Source organism: Mus musculus, chromosome 8 (assembly GCF_000001635.26).
Source record: "Mus musculus strain C57BL/6J chromosome 8, GRCm38.p6 C57BL/6J".
NCBI classification, from domain to species: domain Eukaryota; kingdom Metazoa; phylum Chordata; class Mammalia; order Rodentia; family Muridae; genus Mus; species Mus musculus.
In genome coordinates, this window is record NC_000074.6 from 109,467,860 (window position 1) to 109,494,116 (window position 26,257).

The window sequence follows — 26,257 nt, forward strand, 5'->3', positions numbered from 1 at the left end:
TGACCCCTAATTCCATTTTTATTTAGTCTGGAGTTGCCTACACAGCATTTGAGTTCTCCGTAAAGCAACGCGAACTCTCACACGGCCGAGTTTGTGCCAGGCAGGACAGACGGGACGGGGGAGGTAGAAGAGGGCTAACAAGGTTAAAGGGAGACTCAGCTCTATCAGCTCAGGTGCTTCAGGAAGCAGGATGCTGGAATGACATCTGAAGGGTGACATCTGAAGCAAGAGGCAGAGGTCCGAGGAATGGGACAGCGGGAAGAGCCTTCATTCTGTTACACGGGCCCAGCATCTGTAAAAGGAGAGGGGGGCGCTTCAACTGCAGCACATTACAACAGGGAAACATGGTACAGCGCTCTCCCACAGAGGCACCTTGTACTGCCAGAATGAGCCCTGGTACCACCGGTGTATGGACCCATCTTCCGCGGCAGCTCTGAAGATGCTCCCAGCCAGGGGGGGTCACTCTCAGCCGGAGGGGCGGGGCGGGGAGTTGTCAGCTAACTGCAGCTCTGTGGCAGGTGCTCTCCTCACACCTGGAGAGCATGCCTTCATGGCTGCTGCAGATGGTAGGGCAGCTGTCCTAAGGTCCCCAATGTCTATACGCTGTCAACAGGAAACCAGTGGGTTGATGCATCTAAACTTGCTCCCTCAGTCACAGACTAAGAGGAACTCAAGTTGTGATCTGTACTCCCTGGCATCACCCTCGGACAGGAGGCCTTGTGCCTTTCACTGGCCTGTTCCCAGCCCAGAAAACTAGGTTTAAGGTCAACAGTCTGGACCACTATTTCACTTAATGGTAGAGGATCCATTTGGGTGTAAGAGAGTCCATATCCTGCCCCAGGCATGAGCAATGATTTGCCTGGATCCCATGTCCCTCCTGCCTGAAAGCGATCTTTGATGCTGTTGACCAGGAGATGCGCTGTCCAGGTGAATGCCCTGATCTCTGTATTGGAAACATGAAGGAACTCGCACCAACTCTGGGGTTTTTAGAAATCCAATTTGGGCGGAATTAAGAAGCCCAGAAAGCACGCCAGGCAAGGGCACAAAGTTTTCTAGTCACAGTTAAGCCACAAAGCCCAGGATGTCTTGAATGAAAAATGCAAGGAGCGGCTTGACAAAGGATGCTGGAAAGATCTGAAGGTGGAAGAAAGCCCGCCACAGAAATAAAGGATGAGGGGGGGTGGGGAAGAGGGTAGAGTGAATGCAGGCTTTTCTAAGGCTCATCGAGGAAAGAAAGAAAGAAAAGAGCAGAAGAGGAAGCCAAATAAATGAGTTAATGCCACTAAGAAGGTTAGAGGCAAGGCCTGGACTGGGGAGGCGGAGCATTAGCCGGACTAATAAATAAAAGGGGGAGAGAAATTAATGGAGACTGAGTGGCAGAGAGACTGCACTGCTCTTTTAAATTAGTCTTTAACAAGAAAAAATAAAGGACAGGAGCATAGATAATTAGGAAGTAATGAAGACCTTTAAATATAGATGTTGAAACAAAACCAGGTAAGGGAATACTTAAAAACCCGGCACGATATGTAAAACAGCAGGCCAGACAATGCACGCTCCCCAGCCTTGAGGGAATCGCTTAATGAACTTGCAGAACTACCGGCCATTATTTTTCAAGGGCTCCAAGAGACCTCGGACTATAAAATGAAAATATTTGGCTAGCTTTTTACCAAATAAAAGAGAGGCCTTGGTAATTACTATACCTGACACCATATACTCTCTCCCACTCGGGGACATTAGAATGACACGCGGAATTAAAAATATTGAACCACCTGGCAGCATGGGGGGGGGGTAGCAGTTAGTGTGTGATGGTGAGAGGCTCTGTGCTCTTTGAGTACAACCAGGGGTGACACAGATGTTTGGCTTTGCATTCAACAGAAGGCTTTGGGGGTTTTGCGGTGTCTGTGTATAATTCTTTGTCTTTTTTTTTAAGGCTAATGTAAAATCAGTTCCCATCCCCAGAGAGCATAACAAAGGGTTAAAAAAAGTCTTCATAATAGCTATCAATCTATGATATTTTCCCCAAAGATAGAGGAATAATAGAATATAGGCAATGTCAAAACTCTTCAAGTGCTCTCTCTAACAACAGTGTTCTCATTAGCGCATATTAATTATGCAAATTAGCGGGTCTCACGGTGACATTTTCATGCACACGTGTAATACGTGTTTATCTTATCACCTGCTCACTATCCTCTCTAGCTTTTCACCCTGAATTAGTCCCCACCCTCTTCCTAAATTGTTCACTTCGCTTTGATGACTTGTTTAAAAATCTAGACCTGGCACATGCAAGAAAATGCTCAATATCTGTCTTTCCAGGTCTGGCTTATTTCCGTTAATGTGATAAACTCATCCCAACTTACTTCTGAAAGCATGATTTTATTCTCCTTTACAGCTGAATGGTACTCTAGAATACACACACACACACACACACACACACACACACACACACACATATATATATACATATATATATATATATATATATATATATATATATATATATACTATACATTGTCTTTATCAATTCATCCATCGATGGTTGCTCTGTCAGCTGACTAGCGTGAATCATGCTTCAGTAGCCATGAAGGAACAGGTATTGCTGGCTGGTTTGTCTGGGTGTACACCCAGAAGTGGTATATCCAATCTTTTTAACCTTAGCAAATAGGGTCTAACAAGTTATTCTTCATGTTATTAAACAAATCATCATCTAAAACTTGGCCGCTGCTTATAGATCTAAAGCATGAACATCCAGAAGTTATTTTATAAAACTCAGATGGTCCTAAAATAGGGTGGCCTGTGTCCGTACTATAGAATCGGCTTCCTCCACTCCTGTAGCACTCACACCCTCTTGCATCTGTAATTGCGTAATGGCTTAACCAAAGGCTTTTGAAGCTGTGGGTTATTTCTCCTGGAGTAACTTGCTCATTGCTGTGTCTGAGAAGTTCTGCTGTTAGCATCCTTAAACAGACATCACTGTGCACCAGTTCTCTTCTTCCCTCAGAATGGAACCCCACCGGGAGGAAATGGCTGGCTGTCGATGTCTTCTTTTTTTTTTTTTTTTTTTTTTTTTTTTGGACTTTTGTCCTATACTAACAAATTACTTCTGAGAAGGAATGCAATTAAGACAATAAATAAAAGCGCGCACACCAAGTGAATTCAACAGTAACACTTTTAACTTTTAAGGGATGACTTTAGATCACGACGTGGAAGGAAACAGCTGAGGATGTTTGTCGACTTTCTAGGCTGGCCTTTTAAAAAGCTGGAGGGGAAAAAGGAGCGAGGGAGAGAAGGGGGGAGAGAGAGAGATTTCTCTTTTCTCTTAGGGACCTATGTAGATATGCAACACAAGGGTATATTTTTGCATGTGTGTATGTATAAGGTGTGTGTGTATGTGTGTTCACACATGTGCTCCCTAGTGTGTGTGCATAAGAACACATATACTATGTGTGGAGGCCCAAAGTTGACGGTGGATATCTTTCTCAAGACCTCTCTACCTTACCCTCTGGGGCAGGGTCTCTTGTGAACCTGGAGCTCTCGGACTCCACCAGTCCAGCTAGCCAACTCTCCCCTATCCCTGACACGAGGAGTGATGAGATTACAGGCAGCTGCCATACCTGCCTGGCTTTTCTCTGGCAGTCCAACTTCCACGTCCTCTAGGAATCCTAAGTCCAGTTCTCACGCCTCCATGGTAAGCACTTCACCCACCAACCCATCTCCTCGGCCCCCAAGAATCATTTTCTTCAGATAAACATAAAATCCTAAGGTGGTTACCTCAAGGGGAGAGGCAGGGGCTGGGGAAAGGAGGAAGCGCATTTAGACGCTACCATCATGGTGACATTTCTGCTCCCTGTGAGGTTGGCCTCTTTCATGTCTATGTTTATGCTAAAAAGCATTTGAGCACCCCAACCCTGGATGGACTTTGGAGTGACATGCAGTAGTTAGCAATCCTCCATTTCTAAACACTTCAAATGGTCCCCCAAGGAGCATAAACAGCATGCTAAGCCCTAAACCTCACTAGCAGGGTGTCAGCCACTGAGAACAGAACACGGTCTCTCTTTCTATAGCACCTTCACACACACACACACACACACACACACACACACACACACACACACACAAGAAAAGTGGCCATGCCTTAAACCTGCAAGTAAAGAGCTCCTCTCCTCTGGAGAATCATGAAAGGAGAGACATAAGCTACGATGTCCAACAGACGCAACTTCTGGAAGAATTCCCTAAGGCTCGTGGCTATGACCTTGCCCAGGCTACTGCCCAATTCCAAAAATAGCTCCCCAGTTCTGGTAAACTATTAGAAGAAAATGGCCTATTTTTAAAATGAGAAGCCCTAAACAGCTAAATCATTTTGCTTAAGCAATGAGCCAAGTCGCTTCTAATGAGGTTGTAGCATTACGGGAAATGAGAGATATATTTAAATACATAGTCCATGCATTACCCCCAATAAATCACTTGAAAAATATTCTCATATGCACTAAATGTGGTTTTTTTTAGTGGCATGTGCCTGACCTTTCTGGAGAAAGAAAGATAATGTTGGAACATTTCGAGAATAAACATTTATCCAAATTAGTAGTCAAGACACTAGTAAAATCGTTTTACATTTTCTTAACACCCTTAACTATATCCTATGCCTCAGAAACCATTTATTTTTTCCCCAGCTTTAATAAAACACAGAATACATCTGTAAAGTAGCGAATGTGAGAATGGAAACTTTCTGGACGGCCCAATGAGAAATCCTGTAATGGTCCTATTACCTCACGGCCCGGGGCGGGATGCATATGTGTGTTCGCAACATTTCCTAAAATGACTTGCAGGCCATAAAATTTTAGGCCTTTTTTTTTTTATGACTGCATCTCCAAGTGTTTTAAAATCAGTGCCATATTCTTTTCTATAATATTCACAATAAAAATGTAAATAAGACCAATTTATTCCACAAACCCTCAAAGAGTCTGTTCCTGCCTGGCGCTCTGCTTGGAATGGGCAGGACGGTCAGAGTCCCTGTCCTCCTTGATGGCGCGGTGTTAAATCTGCGCCTTTGCATCGCGCTGCCTGGGAGAAGCTGTAATTGCCTTTTGCTCCCAGGGGTGCCCAGGAGTGAGGAGGGGCCAGGTTTCCAGCCTCTGCCAGGCTCAGCTCACTGCACTCAGCCCTTCACGGTTTCCACCCACTGTCGTCTCACCCACCCCACCCCAGGCCCCTGACTCCATGATGCTTGCCGTCTTCTCTCCTGTCTCCTTTCCTTTGTGCCCCCTCTCCCTTTATTACAAGACATTCAGGAAGGAGATGGGGAAGTGACAGTTCAGTCTATAAAGTGAGCTCGGAGCTAGTCTGGGTACCTGAGTTTGATCTGTACCTACACTAAAAAGCTGGATGTGGTTGTCTCCAAGGAGATGGCGACTGGAGGATTCCTAGGTTTGACCAGCATATCTCAAACCCCCCATGAGAGACCCCATCGCAATAAACAGAGCAGGGCCTTCGGAGGAGCAACAGTCAAGGCTGTCCTCCTGACTCACACGCAGACACACTTTCACATACATACACACACACATACACACACTCATATACATACACACTCACACTTGTACACTCATGCACACATATACACATATACACATACTCACACTCATACATACATACTCACATTCATATACTCATACACACACACATACAATTCATACATGTGCATACATACACAGACACACACTCATACACGGATCTGTGTGTGCAAGTGTGTGTATGTGTGTATGTGAGTATGTATGTGTGTACATGCATGTGTGCATATGTGTATTGTGTGGGTGTGCATGCATGTGTATATGTGTGTAATATATATATATATATATATATATATATATATATATATACACACATGTGTGTGTATGTGTGTATGTTATATATGTGTGTGCAAGTATGTATGTATGTGTATGTGCATGTGTGCATATGTGTATGTATGTGTCTGCGTGTGCAAGTTTGGTGTATGAGTGTATATGTGTGTGTGCATGTGTGCATATGTGTGGGGGAGGGTGTGTGTGTTTGTATATATGTGCATGTATGTATATATGTATATATGTGTATATGAATGTGTGTGTGTGTGTGTGTGTGTGTGTGGTGTATGTGTGTGTGATGCATGCATGCCAGAGTCAGGTGTAGCTCCTTAAGCACCATCTACTTGGTCTCTCAACTCTGTGGGGCTCACCAAGTAGGCTATGCCAGCTGACCAGTAAGCTCTATGGACTGAGCTGTCTCAGGCGCCCAACATTTTTACAGTTTCTGGGGATCAAACTCCAATCCTCATGCTGACACAGCAGGGATGCTATTGGCATCTTAGCCGTCTTCCTACCTCTCTAAAGATTATTAAAAGAATTAATAAACTAATATTTGTAAAGTTTGGCCCTCATTGTGAGTGCACTGTGTGCTGAAAGAAAATGATCAACACTAAAAGTTGTTTGTTGTTTGTTTTTAAATGCCCTGCCTCTCCCCTGCCTGTTTCATCACCGAGTCTTTTCACTTAAACTGTCACTGTCTCCCCAAGACACTCTGATCCATTGTTCAGGAATCCTGTTCCAGTCATTTATGCCCAGCCTGGCACACGACAGCTCTCAGCACGTTTGTTGAATGACTGGGAGATCGTTAGGGGTGAATTTTCCATGGCAAATTAGAGATGGTGGGCTTCAATTTTCCTTGGGAGGCATTCTGGCAGGGAGTGAGACCGGGGTTCTGTTAGGCAGCAGCACCTTCCACACCCCCCATTTCTCCAATTCTGTAAACTGATCAGGTGACAAGACCCCTCGTGGTGCCAAGCCCAGTTAATCCAAACCAGACCAAGTCACGCTGAACCTTTCTGTATCCTGTCAATGGCGCTTTCTTTCCCGTCCCTCATACCTGTTTCTTTCTCTGTGCGTAATGAGCTTCATATTTAAAACATGAAAAGCCAATAAAACACAAAACCCGCACATCAACAGTGCTTTGTTCAAGGACGTCCTGCTTAATCAAGAGACTGTCTCGAGTAACACACTCAATTTACCTACCAAGTGCCAGGTGGCAACAGGCACTGCAGGGGGATGGGAGCCAGGTGACAACAGGGCTAGACAGCACGGGAGATGGAAAAGCTGTGTTCTCTGCCCCTGAGGACTCACAATGCCACAGATGTTTTAGGGCACATCAGCCACCCAAGGCAAGCGTCCTTAGAAATCAAAACCACTCCCCAGCACCATTAATGGATCTGGGCTTTAATTAGCCCAGCAGAGCATAGGACTCGGGGAATTTTCTCACCTCTTTTGCTCCTTTCAACTAATATCTGAACACTTCATTTTCTCATAAGCGTTTGCCACATAACAAGCACTAATGAAATGACCAATATTAACCCATTGTTAGATTAAGCAGAGTACACCATTGGCTGATGGCATCCTGTATGATTGGAGTTTGAAAATGGATCCTAGCCCATGATGAAAACATTTGGTGTCTGCCTAATGAGACCATTCTTGTGCCCACCCCACCCCCCCAAAAAAGACATTATATTAAAATACTGTGTGTTAATGACAGCATGCTCAGCACTTTCCATCTACTACATCTGTGGGTGAGGCAGGTTCCCCAATATTAAATGCTCCAGCCAGGGCCGCATTCTTAGCGAGGTGTCTCATTGGCTACTCCCCAAATATAACTTAAATTGGCTTAAAATAGAACAATCACATGCTAACCCGGTAGCATTAGCAACTCTATTAACAGGCAATTTCACATCCACACCAGAGGGAGTACAAGGTAATTTGCTCATTATCAACACCCTCTGGCGGTGGGAGGAAATGACTGTTCATCAAAAAGGATTTTCCAGTGTAACAAGAGCAGCACCCACATGTAACCACCCCATGGTAGCCATCCAACTCACCCTTCCCTTCCAGGACAAGATCCCTGGAAACAGCTATAGGGGAAGACTTGCTAGGAGAGGGCTGCTTACCTACCCTGATCCAAAATCTTCTCTTACCCCCATCTCACCTTTAACCTTTGTGGTTAAAGTTTGACGAATTATCCTAAAGGTACAGGTGGACCCTAGGACCAAAGGGATTATTTAGAGCAAAACCTCTGCCAAGGCCCAGACACTTGACTGGTACCTCACACTGCTCTAAGCCAACAAGATGAAGGCAGGTAATTCCTGAAGACCACTGAGGAAGACCTGCTCAAAACACTCAGCTGGTTTGTAAAGAAAACGGGCCATTCCAAAGGTAGCATAGTCCCCTTTAAATCTCACCCACCCTCAGTCTTCATTTAGTAACTAACTCTTCAGATACTGAGTCCCTTTGTTAGCTTTTAATGAATGCTGAACGAGCCTCTCTACAGGATATACTTATGTACCTGGATTAAATATTATACTATAACACTAGCCAAGAAATCGATTTCTTGGCTATTGTTATACTCAGTTGTCTCTTTTTCTTGAAGAAGAGTCATCTCCTAACTTCTGTGCAGCTGTTTAGGTCTTTCCCTTTTCTTCCTAGTTCTGGCTCCCTGTCTCTTATACATGAAAGTCAGGCTAATCTGACTGCAAGCAATTTTTTTCTCATATGTATCTATATGTAATATATGTATGTACGTATATATGTATGTTTCTGTAGAGATGAATGTGAGGAGGTGTGGTACAGTGTGTGTGTGTGTATCTGTGTGTGTGTGTGTGTCTGTGTGTGTCTGTGTATCTGTGTGTATCTCTGTGTGTGTGTGTGTCTGTGTGTGTGTCTGTGTGTCTGTGTGTGTGTCTCTGTGTGTGTGTCTCTGTGTCTGTGTGTGGGGGGTGTATGTCTGTGTGTGTGTCTGTGTGTGTGTGTGTGTGTGTGTGTGTGTGTCTGTGTCTGTGTCTGTGTCTGTGTGTGTGTTGAGGTTTAAGTCTGCCTTGGTAACTCTTTACCTTGTTCACTGAGGCAGGGTCTCTCAGTTGTCTCTACCTTATTCATGGCGACAAGGTCTCCCAGATGAACCCAAAGTTCACCCACAGTTATTGCACCTAGGCAGTTTGCTCTGAGGACCCTGTCTCTGTCTTCAGAGTGCTGGGATGGCAGGCAAACCACCATGCCTACCTGGCATTGAGGTGGATTCTGGGCATCATCTCATATTTACATGGTAAATAAACCATCTCTTCAGCCCTGAAGAAAAAGTTGATGTCATTCCCAGAATCAAGCATCTGTCAGTGCCCCCTGCTGCCTCTAAACAAATTCTAGACTCTAAATCCTAGTTGGAAATTTTTATGTCTCCTCTGCATGCTAGAGTACAGCCTATCACCGTTCATCAGAATCAAGAGCAAAATTAAAAGCGATCGTCTCATAAAATCTCTCTTGATTTTTGTCTCTACACAGCAGTGGGACTGCAAGTTCAAAGGGATTTAAGAGGAAAGAGAGGCATCCCTTAGAACTTAAAATAAGAAAGATTGTTTGGGGAGAGCTTAACTCATGACAAAGTAGCTCTAGGCCAGCAGAGCCAGGATGGATTAGACTAAATAACACTGGAGGGGAGAGAATCTTAACAGTTTTGTGATGGAGAGAGAGAGAGAGAGAGAGAGAGAGAGAGAGAGAGGCACCCAGAGCCCTCCAAATGATGTCCAGAAGAGAGAGCTTGGCCAATAGATTGAGAGTGTCAACTCCATGGTAAAGATCTTAACTATCCGAGATACTTTCATGATTCTGTCTTAACCGGTTTCTATTCAAGTAGATTATTTCAGGTCCTTTGCTTTGTCACCTTACAGACCCCTTCAGTCTCTTATGTCAGTCTATCCATAAGGAAAGAGCATACCAGTCATGGAGACTGAGTATCCCAGTCCCCGTGACATGACTTCCTTCTAGAGCCATTAGCGTGATGGTCTCCATTCTCTCAGGTGGTACGATTCAGTATCACTGTATGACAGGGAGTTGTCTGTTCATTTGAGACAAGATGGCTAACAAGGAAAGCACGGTCCCTTGATCTTCTAGAGGAAGATGTGGACACGTATGCACATGATTCTAATGCAGTGTGATGACTGCTCTGGTCAAGGAATGGGGGAACAGGATGGAAGCGTGTTCTCAGAGGAAGGACCCAGGTCTTAGGAACCAGAAAGGGTTTTCCATAAGACATTGTATTTACCTTGAGCCTTGAGGGATCAGCTGGGACCCTCAACACCAGCCTGAGGATGGGGGGAAGCGAGAGCAGAGTAATGCATGCGGTATAAGAAGCACGGGGCAAAGGCAGACTCCATTAGAGCTATGGAAGGAAGAAGATAGAGAAGATGGTCAGAAACATGCCCAGATCAAAGAAGCCTTCCTAAGCCGTTTGACCTAAACTTTATCATGTTATCAATAGAGAGCGATTGAAAGACTTTAAACCAATCCATGACCAGATCATATCGATAGTTTCTGAAGTGAGTGTTGCTTTTGAATGAGGATGGAAGAAGCAACAAAAGCTTGAGAGAGAGAAAAAAGACAGACAGACAGACAGACAGACAGACAGACAGACAGACAGAAAATATCAAAACAGCACCAGGATTCTTGTACTTTAAAGTAGGCGATGGTTCTTTTTACTGGATAGCATACAGGCACACCATTTTATGTATATTAGAGAAACAATCATGAACAGAGGGGGACCTTTGGAATAGAGGATTATAGGTTTCCTGGCAGAGATGTTGAATTACAGAAACGGCCAGGGTTGTCCAACCATCTAGAAGGCAAAGCCATGCCAGAGATTCTATGTTGGAGCAATTCTGAGTGGTAATTGATGTCAAGCTGCTAAAAGGGCCCTTAGATGTTACAGGATAAGAAAGAAGAGGACAGGAGAGAATCTTGGAGACCAGTTCAGGCACAAGCAGGAGGAGTGTGTGCCAAGGGCTTTAAGGAACAGCCAAAAAAAAAAAAAAAAAAAAATCTCGAGGTAATCTGAGACAGAGTCTCAGAATCCAAGGACAGGAAGTGATTCTGGGATCAGGGTGGGGCGGCATTCCAGAAGTAGCCTCTGGCATCAAGTTGATCAAACACAGTAAGGCCTATCTATTCAGCAAGAACTTGAGGTCAGGAGAGATAGAGATCGGGCAAGGTCAAAAGTGTTTCCTTTTTCTTTTTGAATTAAACTGTGTCCCACCCCGACCCCAAATTCCGATGTGTAGCCCTAACCCCCGAGACCCAAAAACGTGACCTTATTCAGAAGTGGGATTATTGCGATATTGAGATGGGGTCATACTAAGTGGCTTAAAGTTATAACATCCTCTCACCACACTGGGTACAAAACAACTGAGGTCGAGATATCAGCAAGGTTGGTTCTTTCTGATGGCTGGGATGGAGAATCCATTCCAGGCCTTCCCTGGTTTGGCTGATTCTCCCGCAATATTTCGTGTTGTTTGGCACATCCATCCGGGCTCTTATACTTATTACTGTCATCTGAATCGCGTTCTCCCTGTGGGTGTGTCTACTTCCAAATGTCCCTGTCATCAAGACAGCAGAGACTCGAGAAACTGAGAGACAGACATGCACCCACGGAGGTTCCATAGAAAGATGAAGACGGACTTAGGAGCGGTGAGTCGGCACCCAGGGAGTAGAGGGCACCCTCCAAGAGAACAACTCTTCAGATACCTTGATCACAGACCTCTAACCTTTTGGAGTAGTGACGCTACACATCTATTTTAAGCCACCTGGTTGTGAGATTTTGTTACGTTTCTCTGGAAACGTGAAAAGAACTGCTAATAAGATTTCCCACCGAGCTTCCTTATTAGAGAGCCAAAGAGTGGGGCGGGGGGGGGGGGAGAGAGAGAGAGAGAGAGAGAGAGAGAGAGAGAGAGAGAGAGAGAGAGAGAGAGAGAGACTCAGTGGTGCGCATGCGCAGAATAATCTCTGACGTATGGTGTGAGGAAGCTACAAAATGCCATGCTGTGCTCAGAGTGCCTTGACTACTTTCAGAATTCAAGAGCCAAGAGGGGTAGGGGGAGCAGAGTGGAAATAAATGGTCAAGGGGGTGACTGCACAGAAGAACCCTGAGAGAGGCATCTCCATCATTCCTGGGGACCTTCCAGGGCAGAAGATGAATACAACATGCACATTGTGTACAGTCTTCCTTCCCTCTGGTCTGCTGCTGATGCTCTCCGCACTGGCCAAGCCAGGCCGCCAGAGGCCAGAGAACAGGGCTACACCTTAGAAGGCAGAGAGCTGGGCTGGAGAAATGGATCAGCGGTTAGGAGCACTGACTGCTCTTTCAGAGGTCCTGAGTTCAATTCCCAGCAAAGACATGGTGGCTCGCAACCATCTGGAATGGGATCCGACAGCCTCTTCTGGTGTGTCTGAAGACATTGACAGTGTGCTCACATATATAAAATAGATAAATCTTTAAAAAGAAGAAGAGGAGGAAAAGCAGGAGGAGGAAGAGGAGGAGGAAGAGCTGAGGGGAAGGGCAGGTGGAATCCCCCGCCCCAAGCCTTTTCAGAGCCCCATACTGCAATGTACATTTAAAGTCTAAAAATACTAATCCTGAGAAGATAACTCAGTAAAGCATTTACTATGCAAGAATGGAGACCTACATGCTGACCCCGGAGCCCACATTTTAAAAAAGTCAGGTATGGCGGTGTGTGCTCCTGATCCCAGCCCTAAGGATGCAGAGACAATCTGATCCCCGGTATTCCCTGGACAGAGAGCCCAGCTGAATCAGCAAGCCCCAGGCCAATGGGAACCTGTCTTAGAAACAAGGTGACAGTCCCTGAGGAATGACAGCTAGGGTGGCCCTCTGTACATGTACACATAGGCAGAGGGAGAGAGAGGGAGAGAGAGAGAGGAAGAGAGAGAGAGAAGAAGAAAGAGAAAGAAGAAGGAGGAGGAGGAGAAGGAAGAGGAGAGGACCGAGAGAAGCTACCAGTTGCAATGCAGTGCTCTGCGTGAGGCTACCTACAGAAGTGTGGGAGCTTTTTGTCTCCTGAGTTGTGTTTATTATTGTACATTTCTATATCGCTTGCTATGTACCAGGTTCTCAGAACTTATGACTTGCTGAATAAATTAATACTTAGTCTGTTATCTGAGCTTTGTTTATGATTTGGCTTGGTTTAGTTTGACACAAGATCTTGCTGTAGCGACGGGACACTAACCTCACAATCTTGTTTTGCCCTCCCAAGGTTACCACACCCAGCTAGCTTCTCTTTTTCTAATTTTAGAAGCAGCCCCCAAGGGAGAGATTCCCTGCTACAGCTGCCTAATGTCCCGGCTTTTGAAGTAGTTGTGTTAGAGCTGTCTTTTCTTTTCTTTCTTTTTTTTTAATTAGGTATTTTCCTCATTTACATTTCCAATGCTATCCCAAAAGTCCCCCATACCCTCCCCCCCACTCCCCTACCCACCCACTCCCACTTTTTGGCCCTGGCGTTCCCCTGTACGGGGGCATATAAAGTTTGCAAGTCCGATGGGCCTCTCTTTCCAGTGATGTCCGACTAGGCCATCTTTTGATACATATGCAGCTAGAGTCAAGAGGTTCATAACGTTGTTCCACCCATAGGGTTGCAGATCCCTTCAGCTCCTTGGGTACTTTCTCTAGTTCCTCCATTGGGGGCCCTGTGATCCATCAATAGCTGACTGTGAGCATCCACTTATGTGTTTGCTAGGCCCCGGCATAGTTTCACAAGAGACAGCTATATCAGGGTCCTTTCAGCAAAATCTTGCTAGTGTATGCAATGGTGTCAGCATTTGGAGGCTGATTATGGGATGGATCCCTGGATATGGCAATCTCTAGATGGTCCATCCTTTTGTCTCAGCTCCAAACTTTGTCTCTGTAACTTCTTCCATGAGTGTTTTGTTCCCAATTCTAAGAAGGGGCAAAGTGTCCACACTTTGGTCCTCATTCTTCTTGAGTTTCATGTGTTTTGCAAATTGTAACTTATATCTTGGGTATTCTAAGTTTCTGGGCTAATATCCACTTATCAGTGAGTACATATCATGTGAGTTCCTTTGTGAATGTGTTACCTCACTCAGGATGATGCCCTCCAGGTCCATCCATTTGGCTATGAATTTCATAAATTCATTCTTTTTAATAGCTGAGTAGTACTCCATTGTGTAAATGTACCACATTTTCTATATCCATTCCTCTGTTGAGGGGCATCTGGGTTCTTTCCAGCTTCTGGCTATTATAAATAAGGCTGCTATGAACATAGTGGAGCATGTGTCCTTCTTACCGGTTGGGACATCTTCTGGATATATGCCCAGGAGAGGTATTGCGGGATCCTCCGGTAGTACCATGTCCAATTTTCTGAGGAACCGCCAGACTGATTTCCAGAGTGGTTGCACAAGCCTGCAATCCCACCAACAATGGAGGAGTATTCCTCTTTCTCCACATCCTGAGCTCTCTTTTCTTGGGGGTGCTTTGGATATATACCAGTACCCCTGTGGAGAACAAGTCTATGACTTGAGGACTTGAACCAAGCAGAAAGTGACTCTAAGCTTTGGTCTATAGCATAACTGGTGAGAAAAGTTCCTTTCCTTCATGATTATAGATAAATATTTAACTAACTCCTCTAGTTAAAGAAACTATATTATTAAAACTAATAATGCTGGTCTTGGGGTGGGAGGTATCTAGGCAGCAAAGCATTTGGTGAGCATACTTAGGGTTTTATTGCTGTGAAGAGATACCATGACCACGGCACCTCTTACAAAGGAAAACATTTAATGGGGCTGGCTTTACAGTTTGAGAGGTTTATTATTTTCACAGCAGCATGCAGTCAGACATGGAGCTGAAGAAGGACCTAGAGTTCTACATCTCTCTTTTTTCTTTAAGATTTATTTATTTATTTATTTATTTATTTCACGTATATGAATACACTGTCGCTGTCTTCAGACACACCAGAAGAGGGCATCAGATCCTCATTACAGATGGTTGTGAGCCACCTTATGGTTGCTGGGAATTGAACTTAGGTCCTCTGGAAGAGCAGTCAGCACTCTTAACCGCTGAGCCATCTCCCCAACCCTCAGTTCTACATCTTGATCAGCAGGCAACAGAAATGACTGTCATACTGGGTGGAGCTTGAGCATAGGAGACCTCAAAGCCCGCCCCCATAGTGACACACTTCCTCCACCAAGGGCACACTTAGTCCAACAAGGTCACACCTCCTAATAGTGCCACTCCCTGTGTGCCAAGCATTCAAACACATGAGTCTGTAGGGACCGAACCTATTCAGGCCACCATATTATGCATGAAGCCATGGGTTCAATGGCCATCACCACGGGAAAAATAATAATAAATGCTATTAAAAGAAAAAAGACCTAGCACCTGCTGTACTACCTGTGTGTGTGCTTCAGCACTAGACCTGAATGAACAGTAGTTTGTTTCTAATATAGAAGTTGGCATAGGGGCCCTTGGTAAGAATAGCAAGTCTTCCATAATGAAGACTGTTGCTTGTCTGTTCCCAGTCTCCGCCATCTTTTACAATTTGGAAGAGCTGTTTTTGTTGTTGTTGTTGTGTTTTGCTTTGTTTCACCAAAGAGGCCCAGCTATGTGGCAGTCTTTGAATCTCTGGATTGGCTTTTCCAAGTGAAATTAATGATTTGGGGTTTGGGGGGCTTTTTTTTTTTTTTTTTTTTTTGGACATGATTTATCTCTGAAGTCGTCAGCTTCTCCGAAGCCCTGTAGTCAGGGCTTTCATCTATCAGTTCCCCAGACTTGAAACTGAAAGACCAACTTTAGATCTCAGCCTAACTCTTGTATCTGGGCACTGCATTATCTTTACTTGGGGGTGGGGGGGTAAAAAGGTTCAATAAAATAGAGAAGTTTTCATAATGGAAAAAGGCTGCTCGTGGGTAAACCATTTGAGGAAAGTCAGAATTGAGCTTTGACCAGATTTCTCTCTCACATGAATAATAGGATTTTAAAAAGGAGGAAAAACAGGCCCCAGAGGACATCTGTGATGACAAATGAGGAAACCAGGTCTGTGAGAAGCATCATGGATAAACCAGAAATGCCAGTACTCAGAGACTGCTAGAGGAAACAGGTGGAAACCAGACTGCTTTATGAAAAGAACACATGTAGGACCATGGGGTAAAAGACAGGTAGTCAAGTACTTTAAATACACACTTAAGTTTAAAAAAGCAAGGGGAAGGAAGAAGAGGAAGTGTCCTGGGCCATGCTCCATGGATCCGCACTGTCACCCAGTGCGAAGGATGGCCACTGATCCTTACAGAGTACCACCAGCTCTTAAAGACATCTCACCCAAATGCTGCGATGCACTGGGGTGGGCAGGGTGGCGGGGAGTGTCATTTCCTCCATTCGTTTTGGGTACAGGAATTCCCTTTGAAGTCTCCCTTGTTATTAGAACCCTGCAAGCGCGGGGTTTCAGTGCTCGTCACCGGCTGTGTGTTGATGCGCTCTTGGTTACATAGCGTGGACCGCCGCCGCCTTCAGTCAATCGCTTTAGCCGAAGGCCTCTGATTTGTTCACATTTACTACAACACATACAGAGGGCTGCAAGATTTTTTTTTTTAACTATTGATCTGGTGCTTTAAGAGGGGAAAAAATCTCCTTGGCTGTCTAAACACTATCGATCCCTGCTTGGGAGTCGCAGCAGAAGTGTAGAAAGGGCGTGGATGAATTGAAATTTCATTTCCGACAACTTGTTCCTGTTATTTTTACCCTTTTGGATGGGGAGAAACACGTTGCCGCGGCTTCAGTCAATGTGGTCGATAGCTCCACTGAGAAACTCAACACAGCTTCTGCCAGAGGTTTGGCAATGAGACGCGATGTTAGATTTCAAACATGTGAAACTGAAAGGACGATGGTAAAATGTCTTAAGACCAGACGCAAAGCATGTGGCTCTGGGCTCTAAACGACCCGTGGAAGCTCGGGCGCTGGAGAGAAGGATTCTGGTCACTAACACCACTCAAGTTCCTGGAGGGCCTCGGGTCTGACTCTTACTGGCTTTCTGTGACATTCAAGGGAGGCATCCAGTTGAACCAGCTCAGTTGTAGGCTATTTGTTGATTCCTTAGAGGAGGTTACCCTGACGGACGTGTGTGGGAAAGTTCCAGTGTAGGAACAGGAGCCGTGGGTCTGGCAGGAGTTAGCAGATGCTGCCGGCATGCAAGAGTGCCTGTCTGCAGCAGGCGGCCTCGAGAGGCACCACGCGCCCCTAAGCTCACCAACCGGAAGGTGAGGTCCATGCCAGCTGCACCAGCTTTCTTCTTTTATTAGATGTTCAAAGAATTCAGGAGAGAACCAGGTTCCTGCTTTCTACTGGCAACATCTGGCATTTTGTAGCTCTGCACCTTTGATCTTTGCGGATACCAAAGCCCTTCACAGCCCACACCGCATTACCAATGGACGCAGCAGCCACTTGTTAGGAAATATGGCCGGATGCCTCTCTTCACCCTTGTTTTCCGTGTTGCAATATGGAAATGGTTCTTGGTTCTGGGAGGAAAGATTTCATTGTGGATCTCAAATATTCCACCACCACCCCCCACACACCACCCCCGTCTCTATCTGTCTCTCTTCCCTCTCTCTTCTCTCTCTCTTCTCTCTCTGTCTATCTCTCTCTTAGTTTCTTCAAATCCTGCTTTTTTTTTAAAGGCTAAATGTACTTCATAACCACTTCTTAATAAACAGCACTTCATTTATATTTCCAATTCTTCCGTAGGCTCATTTCTGTCCCCCAGCCCCAGACCTCCCATTGCAGAGAGATATGAAAACTCTCTTCTGCCCCTGGGAGCCAAGAATCTGCATTGCCGATGAGGTTGCAAATTCAGACACAATAAACAGAATTAAGAAAAACCGAGCTGGCATTTGACAGAAATTGTAAAATGACACTCAGAAATGTTGCTCTTGTGGAAATTACTGATATTAAAATATAAATCAGTGTCTTGTGTTTCCCGTAGCACCAGGGGCCTCTATTAGGTTATACAGTTTGATTGCTGAGCTGAACCTAAGAGACTTGGCAGTTCCGTGTTGAAGTTATCACGAAGTCTTTAACCCCTTTCCTGCCGGAGAGCAGGCATCTAGGAACAATAGCCTGCTGGAGCTATCCCAACTGCCCCTAACAGTCCTCATCTTTTTCTCTGGGATGTTTAAAAGCTTGGAGAAGATAGAGAAGGGCTAAGATAAGAAGAAAAAGAGGGAGGATTTAGAAAATCCTTTCTCAAGATAGAAATCTTGTATAATGCCAGGCTGAAGGCAGATAAGGAAACAAAAGACAAGTTCTACCCTCCTGAAGGCAAGAAAGGAAGGACGAAAGGAAGGAAGAAAATAAAAAGAAAAAAAAATCCCATTATAAAAATATAACACCAGTCACACTTGTGGGGTTTTTTTTTTTTCTTTTGTCATCTGGTACCATCCTGTAAGGTGACTATTACTGTCCCAATGGTTTCGAAGTAAGAATGCTGAGATCTGAAAGAAGTTACTGTGACCATTGTCACATGAACTGGGTGAACACGTGATCCCCAACTCCAGGAAGAAATGGGAGAAGGGGACAGGAAATGCAACCTGAGGCCAGAGTCTGCATGCTGTGGTCCTGGACATTACAGACACGCTGCAGAAGTGATGGAGATTATTCAAGTGTTAGTAGTCGATATGAAAGGACTTCCTGTGGTTGAAGTAGGAACCATTGCACAACAAAATTAATAGTTCTAGATAGACAACATCTTTTCAGCTAGATATCCATGGGCTCATACCAATACAAATAAATGATTAACCAGGGATAGGTAGCAGCCCTTCTGTCCAGAGGCACCCCAATAAGTAAACATAAAAGGAACAAGAGAAATCAAAAATCTCTGTTAGAATACCATAGTAATGGTTCTGGGCTGATAGCCAATGGGGAAAACACTTGTTAGCACCCACATAAAACCCATGCAGGCATACCAGGAACAGGGTATCCCCAGGACACGTGCCTAATTGGTGAGCTCTAGCCTCAGGAAGACATCCTGCCTCAGTAGACAAGAGTGCAGAGCCATCAAGGAAGACACTCAGCATCAACCTCTGGCTTCCGTGGCCACCCACCCACGTGCATCTCCACTCATGCAGACACATGTGTGCATGCAAAAAGAAAAAAGACAAAAAAAAAAAAGACAAAAGGGGACAGCCCAGCAATCGTATTTACAAGAGAGATCATTTTACATATTTTTTATTACTAAAAAATAAATAACCGGTGGGTGACTGTTTGAGGACATGCAGAATATCTGTATCGCTTCAGATGTACATCCACTAAAATCAGTTAACAGTAAATAAATCAAGTGATCCAGGATTAAGATCATCAGAATGAAATGTATCAATGTCACGAGTACCTGGTATGATCCACTAAAACCGCTTATGGTGCACATGACCAACATGTACAGCCTTGGCCTAAGCATAGAGAAAATATGAGGAAAATCCAAATTGAGCATCACTCTATAAATTAACTGGCTAATAATCTTCGAAGGTATCTAGGTCATGGAAGAGTAAAGGCCTGTCAGATTAAAAGAACCCCAAGTAACTTGTCTTTGCAGCTTTTCCGAAAAATCTAAAACGGTTTCAAAAAGGTCTGTACCCTCCTGTCCCCTCACTAGGGCAGACAACTGTTCCCTAGATAGATAGAAAAACACACAACACCCACATCTACAGTAAAGCCGAAAGGTCACAGTCAAAGACATTCACGTGCTGTGACTGGAGAGGCCACTGTGAGAAGCAACTGTCCCTTCAAAGTCTAGAACAGGGTGTGGCACATAGAACCTTCCAGTACAAATATTACCTATGGCTGTGAGGAGGATGCCTGGAATGTCCATTTAGGTGGTTTATGTGTGGGGGCAGAAATATGGTTTTTGTTTGTTTGGTTGGTTTGGTTTGGGTTTGGGTTTGGGTTTTGTTTGTTTGTTTGTTTGTTTGTTTGTCAAGCAGAAAGAATGCATCTCATAAAGACAGACAAAAGGAGGAGACAGGGCTATCTCCTCACTGATCCCGGTGGTCAGTGATCACCAGCAACAATTGGTAGCATCATGTACTTCCAAAGAGGAAGGTTTGTTGAAGCCTGGACCTGAAAGTCCCTTCCTCACCCTGTCCTCCTACCTCATGCATCAAGAGGAGGGGGAGGAAATGAAAGCAAAGAACAAGGATCAAGTCAAGTCAAAGAGGGAATAAAATAAAAATAAATGTCTCTCCCAGTAGTCTCTCCATCCTCCCTCTACCTGTCCACCCATCCCTGGCTCCCAGACCCTGGACACCCACAATGTCTATTCTATTTCCCTTTCTCAGGAAGCATCCTGTGTCCGGTCCCACCCCCAGCCCTTCTTGCTACTTTGTTTCTCTGGATCTATGGATTATAGCATAATTATCCTTTACTTAACAGCTGATGTCTACTTATAAGTGAGTACATCCCATGTTTGTCTTTCTAGGTCTGGGTTACCTCACTCGGGGTGTTTTTTTTTTTCTAGTTCCACTCATTTTCCTGAAAATTTCATGTTTTTTTTTTTGTTTGTTTTGTTTTTTTTTAACATCTGAGTAAATACTCCATTGTGTAAATGTATCACATTTTCTTTACCAGTTCTTCAGTGGAGGGCCATCTAGGTTGTTTCCTAGCTGGGGCAGGGAGCATGGAGGAAAGAAGAAGTAGGAGAAAACCCGTGTCCTGCCAGAGTTCTGGTGCTCTGGGCGGGCAGACACGGAAGGACTGCCGCATGCTTTCCACGAGGCTCCTGGTGGGTATCTGGCTGTGGGAAGCCACTGGCCCCAGCTCAGCGGGTGGTGGACAAGGGACTGTCCTAGGTACCAGGTTCTCAGCCTCAGGCATCCCAGACACCACTAGACACCACGGAAGAGCTGAGAATAGAATGGGGGCCTGCAGGGGCAGCTCAGTCATCCCCGGGGGCTGAAGGGAGGAGAGGGCAGGGAGAGAGGGGTGTGCTATGTGATTCCCACGTGAGCAAGAGTCCTTGGTCCTGTCCTGGCTGGAGCGCAGGAAGGCCTTCCCATAGGTGACTCGTTAGGGGAAAGCCTAACCCATCCTTAAAGCACAGTGGGACTTGATAAGCAGAGACAGTCTATAGTTTTAGAGCTTTATTGTAGAAAGGCAGGGAGAAAGAGAGAAGGTAGAAAGAAGGAGAGAGGCTGGCCATGGCAACGTGGAGAGAGGGGGAAGGGAGAGAGAAGGAGGGCTTGAGAGGAGAGTAAGAAAGGTGAGAGCTTAAAGAGAGCGAGGAGGAGCCAAGCCGCCTCTTTTATAGTGGACTGGGCTATCAGGTAACTGTCGGGAGGAGCATACCTGGCTATAGTCAGGTAACTGTGGGGGTGGAGTCTAGCCAGAACACCAGAAGCTTGGGACATTGTCTGTGTGACTGATAGTACACACCTCTCCTGCAAAGGCTGTTGGGGTGGTAACTTTGACAGGAGCCAGGGGTCCAGGAGACATGATGGAACGCCTTCTGTCCCATGTAGGTGGAAATCACCATCCATTGAGTCCCAGGAGGTGGGGGGATCAAGACCTATGCTCGACTGGAGACCAGGCTGTCTGGGCGCAGCCCACTGCTCCACATTTCCGGTTTCTAGTTATTATGAATAAGGTTGCTATGAACATAGCTGAGCAAGTGTCCTTTGGGTATATGCCTAAGAGGGGTATAGCTGGGTCTTGAGGTGGATTGATTTCTAATTTTCGGAGAAACCGCCATATTGATTTCCCAAGTGGCTGTACAATTTTGCACTCCCACCAGCAATAGAGGAGTGTTCGCTTGCTACACATCCTTGACAGCAAAAGCTGTCACTTGAGTTTCTGATCTAAGCCATTCCTATACTTATAAGATGGAATCTCAGAGTCGTTTTGATTTGCATTTCCCTGATGGCTAAGGATGTTGAACATTTCTTGAAGTTTTTCTTGGCCATTTTGAGAGTCCTCTGTTGAGAAGTCTCTGTTTAGATTTGGACCCCATTTTCCAATTGGATTATTTGCTTTGTTGGTGTCTAGTTTCTTGAGTTCTTTACATGTTTTGATGTGGGGTTTGTAAAGATCTTTTTCCATTCTGTAGGCTGCCATTTTGTCCTAATGATGCTATCTTTTGCCTTACAGAAGCTTTTGAGTTTCATGGAGCCATCTTGGGCATGAGATAGAAACCTAGAACAATGGACACTCCCAGGAATCTATAATGGTTACCCTAGCTAAGACTCCTAGCAATGGGGGATACCAAGCCCAAACTGGCCATCTCCTGTAACCAGGCAAGACTTCCAATGGAAGGACTGGGACACCAACTCAGCCACAAACCTTCTACCTACAACTTGTCCTGCCTGTAAGATGTGCTGAAGTAAAGATGGTGCAGAAATTGTGGGAGTGGCCAACCAACGACTGGTCTAGCTTGAGACCCACACCATAAGAGGGAGGCCACCCTTGATACAGCCTGGACGACCAGGACCCAGAGGCTGGGTACCTGAGAGACCTAGAATAGAACCAAACATGACTGGCAAAAAAAAAAAAAAAGTCAATGAAATGATTCTTAATGATAATCTACTGTACTCATAGATTGGTACCCAGGCCAGTTGTCATCAGAGATGCTTCATCCAGCAACTGACAGAAACAGATGCAGAGACCCACAGCCAAACATTAGGCAGACCTCCCAGAATCCAGTAGAAGAGGGAGAAAAAGGATTGTAGCAACCAGAGGTGTCAAGGACACCACGAGAAAACCCACTGAATCAACTAACCTAGGTACCACAGAGACTGAACTGATAGCCAGGGTGCCTGCACCAGACTGACCTAGGCCCTCTGAACATATACAGTTGTGTAGCTCGATCTGCTTGTGGGATGGACTCCTAACAATGGGAGTAGGGGCTGTCTTACTCTTTTGCCTGCTTTTTAGGAGACTTTTGTTCATACCGGGCTACCTCCTCCAGCCTTAATACAAGGGGAGGTGCCTAGTCTTATTGCAATATGCCGTGTTTGTTGATATCCATAGGAGGTCTGCCCTCTTCTGAAGGGAAATGGAGAAGGAGTGGATAGGGGGAGGTGTACTTAGATGGGGGAAGGGCACTGGGGAGGAAGAGGAGGGGGACTGGGATGAGAGGAGGGAGGAGAATATAAAAAAACAATAATTGTAGAGAAAGAAAAAAAAAAAGAAAATGTCATGTACTGATGTCAAAGATTTGTCCACAGTATACAAAATGTGAAGTCCTCTATGCACTCTAGAATTTGTTTTTATTTTAGGTGTGTAAGTGTTTTGCCTACATGTTTCTATGATTTTCACCATGTGCATGCGGTACAAGCAGGGTCCAGAAGAGGGTGTGGGAAGCCCTGGAGCTTGAGCTACTGTGTACATTCTGAGAACAGAACCCAAATCCCCTACAGTGCTCTTAACAGCAGAGCAACCTCTCCAGCACCCAATCCAGAATGCATTTTAAAGCTAGTCATGGTGCTAGAGTGGATTGTTAGAGAAGTCTCTTCAAGAGGAACATAGACAAGGGTTATTGTGTCCGTCAGCATTAAATTCCATAGCGTGAAACAAACAAACAAACAAAAAAAATGGAAAGGATAACACTTAAATAAGACCAAAATATCTGTCTCTGTCTCTGTCTGTCTCTCTGTCTCTGTGTCTCTCTGTGTGTGTGTGTGTGTGTGTGAGAGAGAGAGAGAGAGAGAGAGAGAGAGAGAGAGAGAGAGAGAGAAAGAGAGAGAGAGAGAGAGCTGGCAGGGTCATCCCACATCATTAAGGACCTCAGCTCCATCTCCCTGAGCATCTCATGTCCCACGTGCTGCTGAGGATCCAGGCACTGAGTCAGCATCCCGGGCGACTGGAAGGGGCAGAGGAAGCAGAGTTGTGCACTTCCACTCTTTAAGATGTCTTAGAAGTCCTCATGATGTTCAACTTTCGTTAGCCAAAAAATTAACTGCATAGCCGTACCTGTGCAGGAGGCATGCTGGGAGATGTGGTTTATAGTAAGTACACAGACATTACGACAAAATGAGGGTTCCGTTTCTAGGGGACTTTAAAGGGTTTTAAAATAATATGGCTTAATTTTTACCTGATAATAATGACCCTTTCTTAGAAGTAGCTAAGACGAAGTTTCTGTTGTGTGGTGGAACGGAGCATAATAAAGAGACTGTGTAATGAAAACTAGATTATTTTTTCCTTCTCTGCCTGAGTTCATAGCTGACTCCCAAGTGGGAGAAAGTCTTGTTTCTTGCCTGCATACATTAGTGCTCTGGGAAAGGGCTGATGGGGGAGCACAGTATGACTAGAATAGCTAAGGTTTTATTTATTTTGTATGTGCATGTGTGTGTATGTGTGTGCATGAAACTATACATGCATATATACACGCATGCATGCCATGCGTATGGAAGACCCAGGACAACCTCCGTTTTTTTTTTTTTTTTTTGGTCAGCTTTTACCTTCTACTTGTTGAGACAGGGTTTCTCTTGTTTCTCTTGTAGCATCCTCCAGGCTGCCCCGGAAGCTTCCAGCTGCCTTACCTAACCATAGGAGTTCTGGGATTGCAGATGTGCACCCCTATATCCAGCTGTTTTCTTTCTTAACATGGGTTCCAGGGACCAAACGCCAGTCATCAGGTTTGCATGGCAACTGCTTTTACCTACCAGTCCATCTTCATGGGCCTTTAAGGTTTTTTTTTTTTTTAAGATTTATTTATTATACATTAAATACACTGTAGCTGTCTTCAGACATCCCAGAAGAGGGCATCAGATCTCTTTATAGATGGTTGTGAGCCACCATGTGGTTGTTGGGATTTGAACTGAGGATCTCTGGAAGAGCAGTCAGTGCTCTTAACCTCTGAGTCATCTCTCCAGTCCCTGGGGCTTCTAAATTTTTATTTAGACCACGAATCATTTTTCCCTTGGGCACAGCTGTCACCAAGAGAAACACTGAAAACAGAAGCTAAGACTTTGAAATGGAGAAAACAGTTCCCTGGGCAAACGTAACCAGTGAGGCTTGAAGAAGTGCTGGGCTCAACAGAGATGCAAGAGACAAAGACATGAAGCCAGGGGCCTTAGAAGAGAGGACATTGAAGAAGTCTTAGGTCCAAAAGGACAGTAACCAGGGATCTGGAAGACTCTTCTGTTCCCTCTGGGATGAGCCTCCTACTGCACAAAATGTTTGTCAGCCATTCTCCTAAAAGGGCATTGTGAGAGTTCCAGGTGACTACTTATGGAGTACGGAACCTCGTTCTATGTTGCCTCTTATCTACCTAGCTAACATTACATCAAGTGCCTCTGGAATGTACCACACAACCCTTCATTCCTCTCAACCGTAAGTATTTCTGAACTGCCCACCACCGTTACTGCAAGTGACTCACAGGAGTCCAGTGTCTTCCTCGCGGGACAGAATTCCATCATTGTTTCCTTTGACCTTTTTCTTGCTACAGTCTGGTATATTTCATAGGAATAATGAAACCAATGCCTTCTAATTTCCCTTCGAAATACTCTTTGGAATGAAGGCAATCTAGAAAATGATTTGTGAGGGTTTTTCTTTCTGCCTAATTTTAGATGCGGTTTTATTTGAGAACCATCTGCTAATGATCCTGTGGATTTTCCTGGAGAGAAATCTCACTCTCAAGAACACATCTGTAGTGTGTGATGCTCAGACGGAGTTTATAGTTCTTATTGAATAAAGGTGTTTGTCAAGATAGAACAGCAAGGCGGTGAAGTTGAGAACTAGGACAAACCAGGCAGGTCACTTACTACAGCAAAGATGGGGACTCGAAGAGATGAGGCCTTCCGATAGGACATGATTCACATGGGTTTTAATCTTTTTGGCTTGCCTAGTGTGAGAATTATTTGTGATGTTCACTAATATCCCCTTTGGAGATCAAAGGAAGTTAGGTGCGATTGTATAATTTCTTTGAACCCAGTAAACAATGAGCAGAAATGAAGTGCTTCACTTCCACTTTATGAACCAGGATGGTCTTCACCATGTTACCTGCCTGCCGTCATAGCAACAGACCACATACTAGATAATAGGGGTTCCACGAACTGAGGAAAATAAGGAGCCAAGTCAGGACAATGTGGGGCAGAGCTCCACACGATACGCGTAGCCAGAGCGAAAGCAACCTTTCTTGTTTTGAGCTGTTGAGAGTTAGGGTTTGTTGGTGTGAAATCACCCAACCTAGCCTTACCAGGTAAGATGGAGCGATGTCATCATTCCCATGATGCACCTCTATGCATGAAGATGTAAGAGGACCCAGAATGCAGAAAACCAGAATACTGCTCCATAAAACATTCCAAGTTCTACACCTCATAGCTATTCTTTCTTCTTGGCTTATATTAGGGATGGGGGATGTAGCTTATCACAAAGAATGAGTATTTGGTGGCTTCTCATTCTTGGAACCATTCTGCAGGTAAGTGTC

At 44.9% G+C, this 26,257-nt stretch overlaps 1 protein-coding gene and 1 long non-coding RNA gene across 9 annotated transcripts in view; one reads left to right on the forward strand and one right to left on the reverse strand.

Annotated features, from left to right (window-relative positions):
- Gm39246 lies at positions 1–26,122 on the reverse strand. The gene is made up of 2 exons (XR_879182.3): positions 26,027–26,122; positions 1–292 (listed from the first exon to the last, which is right to left on the reverse strand). It is a non-coding gene; the product is annotated as a predicted gene, 39246 (long non-coding RNA).
- Positions 1–26,257, forward strand: part of Pmfbp1 (polyamine modulated factor 1 binding protein 1) — a 164,828-nt gene that overhangs the window by 90,045 nt on the left and 48,526 nt on the right. For 3 of the 8 annotated variants that reach the window (XM_011248452.1, XM_011248456.1, XM_011248454.3), the window contains exons 3-6: positions 20,175–20,285; positions 21,979–22,610; positions 24,330–24,464; positions 24,759–25,161. In XM_011248452.1, the coding sequence (XP_011246754.1) occupies positions 25,082–25,161 (80 nt within the window). In that variant the 5' untranslated portion in view covers positions 20,175–20,285; positions 21,979–22,610; positions 24,330–24,464; positions 24,759–25,081. Of the gene's footprint in view, positions 1–20,174; positions 20,286–21,978; positions 22,611–23,540; positions 23,835–24,329; positions 25,162–25,422; positions 26,249–26,257 lie in introns of those variants that run through there. The other 5 variants (XM_011248453.1, XM_006531213.4, XM_030243693.1 and 2 more) reach the window with 5 other exon arrangements.